The sequence below is a fragment of the Caenorhabditis briggsae genome (genome assembly GCF_000004555.2).
Source record: "Caenorhabditis briggsae complete genome, chrI, whole genome shotgun sequence".
NCBI lineage: Eukaryota > Metazoa > Nematoda > Chromadorea > Rhabditida > Rhabditidae > Caenorhabditis > Caenorhabditis briggsae.
In genome coordinates, this window is record NC_013489.2 from 9,154,609 (window position 1) to 9,160,334 (window position 5,726).

The 5,726-nt window shown below is 37.5% G+C and overlaps 3 protein-coding genes across 3 annotated transcripts; 1 reads left to right on the forward strand and 2 right to left on the reverse strand.

Annotated features, from left to right (window-relative positions):
- Positions 1-1,484: 1,484 nt before the first annotated feature.
- Positions 1,485-2,491, reverse strand: CBG12476 (the record flags this gene model as incomplete). The annotated part of the gene is made up of 6 exons (XM_002639961.2): positions 1,485-1,598; positions 1,651-1,733; positions 1,780-1,869; positions 1,915-2,016; positions 2,063-2,167; positions 2,221-2,491. 6 exons carry the CDS (start codon positions 2,489-2,491, stop codon positions 1,485-1,487), a joined length of 765 nt encoding a protein of 254 aa, XP_002640007.2.
- Positions 2,492-3,380: 889 nt separating this feature from the next.
- On the reverse strand, positions 3,381-4,762 carry CBG12477 (the record flags this gene model as incomplete). Its single annotated transcript, XM_002639962.1, has 5 exons — positions 3,381-3,388; positions 3,437-4,205; positions 4,256-4,370; positions 4,414-4,670; positions 4,718-4,762. 5 exons carry the CDS (start codon positions 4,760-4,762, stop codon positions 3,381-3,383), a joined length of 1,194 nt encoding a protein of 397 aa, XP_002640008.1.
- A 315-nt stretch (positions 4,763-5,077) lies between these two features.
- On the forward strand, positions 5,078-5,526 carry CBG25339 (the record flags this gene model as incomplete). The annotated part of the gene is made up of 5 exons (XM_045239602.1): positions 5,078-5,107; positions 5,174-5,203; positions 5,250-5,312; positions 5,370-5,444; positions 5,488-5,526. The coding sequence occupies 5 exons, from the start codon at positions 5,078-5,080 to the stop codon at positions 5,524-5,526; spliced, it is 237 nt and encodes a 78-aa protein (XP_045099294.1).
- Positions 5,527-5,726: the final 200 nt, after the last annotated feature.

The following is a 5,726-nucleotide window of genomic DNA, read 5'->3' on the forward strand; positions in this document are numbered from 1 at the left end:
CATCATATATGCTCAAATTTTCGTGGTAATTGGTCGAAAAAAATTAATTTTATAATTTTTGTAATGTTTCATTACCTGTTCGAACAATTTTCGATAGAAAATAGCTCACTTTGGGCGAATTTTTGGGATTTTCGAATTTTGTGGGAAATAGCTAAATTGTGATTGTTTCCTTCAATCAATGATATAGAAAATTCTTTAAAAAGGAGAAAAATTTAAATTACCGCGAAAATTGAGGAAAATTAAGAAAAATTGGGAAAAACGGAAAATTGGGAAAAAACGAAGGAATATTGAGAAACAAAAGGAAATGAAAAAGAATTAAGAAATAAAATTGAGAAAAATTGGAAGTGAGGAAAGTATCGACTGGCATTAAAATCCGTTTGTAAAATTTGTTAAAATCATTTCACAGTTCTCCATTGTCTTTCTTGAAATATTGTGATTCTGAAGTCCTGAAGTTTTGAAGTTCCGAAGTTCTGAGATTTTGAAGTTTTAGCATTCTCAGATTCTGAAGGTCCGAAATTCTCAGATTCTCAGATTCTGAAGTTGCGGAATTCTCAGATTGCGAATTCTGGAATTCCAAAATTCTGAAATTCTAAGGATTCTGAAGTTCTGAAATTCTGAGATTTTGAAGTTCTGAAATTCTGAGATTTCGAAGTTCTGAAATTCGGAAATTCTCAGATTCTCAGATTCTGAAGTTGCGGAATTCTCAGATTGCGAATTCTGGAATTCCAAAATTCTGAAATTCTAAGGATTCTGAAGTTCTGAAATTCTGAGATTTTGAAGTTCTGAAATTCTGAGATTTTGAAGTTCTGAAATTCGGAAATCCTCAGATTCTCAGATTCTGAAGTTCCGAAATTTTCAGATTCTCAGACTCTGAAGTTCCGAAATTCTCAGATTCCGAATTCTGAGATTTTCAAGTTCTGAAATTCAGGAATTCAGAAACTTCGTCAAAAAAAATTGTACCCCCGAATCACAAACGTTGTACCCCTACATGAAATAAGTTGTACCCCAGAATCATTGGTAGGTTGTACCCCTGAATCGTTGTACCCCCGAATTTTTGTACCCACGAATTTTGTACCCCCGAATCACCAACTTTGTACCCCTAAATCAGTTGTACCCCCTTGTACCCCCGAATCATTGTACCCCCGAATTTTTTGCTGATTTTTCTTTTGTTTTTTGCAAAAAAAAGTCAGGCAATTGAAGTTTTTCTAACAAAAAATTGACGAGAAAAAACTCAGAAAATAAAAACATTTAGGTTACTGTAGTTGTCGTAGGGGGGTTACTGTAGTTGTCGTACCTTCCTCCACGGCCACCGGATTTTCTCCTCCACATCACGTTTTGTATTCCAGCATAATAGTTGCGGTTAAACGCTGTATTGGTTTCCATGTACACTCATGGATGCACATGGATGCATTGAAGTGTAAACAATGAAGTCAAAAGATTAAAACTTTATCAAAATATTTTTTGCAAAACAGCTATTCAAACACTCAAATTGGCATTCTGAAGCATCCCAAGTGGAAACTGAGAGCTCTCAAATGAATCAATTCAACTTCGAAATCCATGCATCCTGATAGAATCTTGGCTTTCTTGTCCAAATCTAACTGAAAACATTTAAATCGGAATAAGATTTAATTCATGGAACTAGTCACTCACTTTCGTGAAAGCAACACAAACACCTGCAATATGTTCAGCGCCAGGAATTGGAAGAGAGAAACAGATTGGAGGTGGATTACGGACTGCAAATAAAGCACACTACGTTTCGGCAAAAAAAAGAAACCTTACGAGAAACTTCTTCCGTAAAGTAGTGTCCATCCACTCCGACTGATAAATCCAATCCAATGGAAACTGGATTGTAAGTTGCATTGACACAAACTGAAATACGTTTTTTATGACTCTACAAAACAATTTTTCAAAAACCTGAATGTCTAAATTCTGGAACAGAGATTCCAAGACAACAAGCACAGTTTCCATGAGAACATTGACATCCATTTGAATCTTCGGATTGAATATGAATCATTTCTTCAATATTCGAATCTTTGAAAATACTTTCAATCATATTTCATACCTCTTTTCACTGTCTGTTTTGTAGAGAACATTCTCATTCTGTACGAATCTGTGTGAATTGTTAATTGGTTTCTATCACTGTTGCCCAATGAGAAGAGAACTTCATCTGTAGAATAAATAAAAATTATAGAATCTTCTGGAAAATGTCAAATCACTTACTTTGATCGATGTTTCTGTTACCCAATTTCAGGATAACTCTGTCTATTGATTCGTCGAAACCAATTCTTCCCGTTATCTTTGATCCATTTTTATTGAAATTCACAACTTTCGTAATAGAATCCCAGTTTTTGTTCAAAATATCAATCGAACGTACGCTTTGGGATTTGTTAAAGTATTTTACAGAAAAGTTGACGATGTGTTGCTTCTTCTGATGCTCAAAAGAAGACGTAGATGAAAGCAATAGAACAAAAGAAAACAGAAGTAGACGCATTTTGTTGTTGGAAGAAGAAAAAGAAGGTAGAGAAGAAGAAGATGGGGAGTTGGAGGTCATTTGACTCTTCGGAGTATTACACTGATCTTGATGTGATAGAGATTGAAGAACACTTGCCGGAAAAATATGTCTTCTAGAAGAAGAAACATTATGGATCAGCGTTTTCATTTTTTGAGTCCTGTGATCAATGTGTGCTTTTCGTTACGTTCGAACGACTTTTCGAACGAGATTTCGAAATTTTTCTCGATGCTGTCGAAAATCAGACGCTCCGTTTTCATGCGAGGATAGTGTGGCCTAACTTTCTCGAAATTATTTTTCTAGGCCACCGTAGTTGATGGTCCAGAAACCGCCTAACATGCACCTGATGCGTTTTCTAGGTCATTGACCATGCTGGCCTAGAAAACTCAACTTGCAAAAGTTAGACCACCATGTCGAAATGGCCTATTAAACAAACCAGTACAACATCATGTCATTTTTAGGTCATAGAAGTTGGTGGCCTAGAAAACTCAACTTGAAAAAGTTAGGCCACCATGTTAAAATGACCTAGGCAACACATCGTGTTAGACCAATTTCGAAAAGTTGTTAGAACATAACGAAAATCACACACGGATTATAAAAGTCTTGTCTGTTTTTATAGATAAAAAAAAGTGATATTGTGATTGTGGGAGTAATACATTTATTATATACAAAGGTCTAGTAGCATAGTAGATATGGAACGACGACGATGATGATAGTGAATAGAGAAAGAAGGGATTTGGAAGGGTTGGTATTTTACTTTAGTGCGGAAAAAGAAAGAGGAAATTGTACTGGAAAGTGTTCGATTCGATTCGAGATTGATGAGCAGAGAGTGAAAGAAAAAGAAGGGAAGATGACGAGATGGGAGAATCCTCTATTGATCTGAAAAGAAATATGAATTTTGAAAGTTCAAAAAGGAATATAACTCACTCTCACAAGCGCGATCAGTGTAGTTGGTGACACCTTGTTCAGCCAGAATGGCAACATCAGACATGACAGAAGTGGTTTCAGTAAGCTCGGAATGTTGAGATTCCTCGATTTGCCAATCCCATTTGCATCGATCCGGAATGTTGTTTTCAAAGCGGATCTCATTGATCAAACCCTTGAGTTGTCTATAATCCGGTCTAATCTCAAAGCTGTATCCATCAATCAAATCAATAATCTTTTCAAATTGTCTTGGAATGCGATTGAAGAAGATTTGACGTTGCTCATTTCGAATCGCAAGTTTGGCCTGTCCCACAAGAGCGCGATCAGTCATATGACGCCATGGCAACTCCCCAGCATACATCTCAATGAGCATGTAGAACCAGCATTCCACATCATCACGTCTTCCAAGATCCAATCGTTTATGGGCTTGAAGACTACCGTAACGAACGGTTCCTCTCCATCCAACCTCTCCGCGACTCTTCATTTTCTTCCCTTCACGGTCGAGATACTTCTTGGCGAGCCCGAAATCGAACATGTAAATCGTTTTGTGTTCTCCACATTCGCGCATTCCAGGAGCAAAATTACTCGGTTTGACATCACGACTCAAGTATCCAATGGCATGAAGTTCTTCGATTGCCTCGAGAGTCTCCAATCCAATTTTGGTAGTGGTGTTGAGAGAGAACGAACGATTCGGTTGCTCAGCACGAAGACGGTAGAGATCTTTTCCGAGGAGACTGATAACCATGTAGTTGTATTCACGACGAATAGTACCCTGTAATTCAGATACCAAAAGGTATATTCAGAAATTTCAATATATCTCACATAGTCAATGATTTCACAGAAATGAGACCCCTTGTACTTTTTGATGCTCAAAAGCACTTTTATCTCCATCGGAAGCATTCCAGTCGAATACTTTTCAGTTTTAATAGCAACAGTTCTGAAAAAAGTAGTGTTATTGAGGTCATGCAACTGAGTATTACCTTGAACCAAAGACGCTCAAGAAGACGTGTCCCATTGCCCCATCTCCTAGTTTTTGACGAAGAATGAAACGATCGCCCTTGTCGTTTTCAAAGTATTCTCCAGTCACTGGAAGTCTATCTTTTCTTCCTTCCGACTTATCCTTGATGGCTGGTCCACGATGACGTGGCTCTGGAGCTGACACTTGTTGAGCCAATTGTTCCATTGCAAACGCTTCGTGAGCAACCGGTTGCATCTTGATGCGTTGCTTATGATTGACCTAAAAAGTAGAAAGTTATTGAGTATATTCAACTGTTCATAAAATACATTCTCTTCGGCGACCAACGTTGGCGTATTTGGGATTTGAACCATATCGGTTTGATCCAACGCTGTAAGTTACAAAAAGGGTTGTCTCCCGAATCTATCCAAACAAACCAGTAGCCATGATTGCTGACGAACTTTGAGACTTCTATTGCTAAAGAAGGTTGCAAAATTCTGGATTGACTGTTGTTTTTGCAGTCTTCTGCTCAATCGAGAATCCAACCAGTATATCTATCCACGTCAGTCGTCAAAACGTGAGGTAATTTTTGCACTTTTCCATGTGTAAACCGAAAAAAACCGCCCATTGCCAATTTGGGATAAGACCAATATTCGACGTGATTGTTTGCGTGTTGTCATCTAGAAATAATGGGTCAGAAGTGGAGTGGAACGAATACTGTAGGCGTGGTTCTGGACCAGAATTTCTGGTTCAATAATTCTTCAAGTTAAAGAAAATCTTTTCAGAAATCTCAGTCTACAATTCCAAGTGTCTCGGTAAGTTTCTCCTAGAAAAACTGGCTATGAAAAATTGTTTTTCCAGAAGTCGTCATCGGGACCATCGATGGTAGCAAAGCCGAAATCTGACAGAGAGGAGAAACCGAAGGTATATAATTACCTTATTTTGATTTTTCTGTTTTTTTTTTAATTTTTATGATTTCAGGATACCAAATCTTCTTCGTCTGCATCTCAAAGTCAAAGTCTTCGAGCAGATGATCCATCAAAGCAGAAGGCGAAAGTAAGTGTGGATTATTGAGGTTTAAAAGTGATCTGATTTCCAGTATGAACCACTCTACGAGAATCTCAGCTACAAAGACTGAACATATAACTATTTCGTCTTATTTTTTGGAAACTCAATAAAGATTTGAGAATTTTCCTTTCTTTTTTTATTCGGACTTTTCTTTAGAAGTCAGAGATGTGGAAGAGACATGTCGGTGGCCCTAGCCGAAGATCCTACAACGGCAACTACCGTAACCCAAATGTTTTTGTTTTCCGTATTAATTTTTCTGATTTTTGTGCG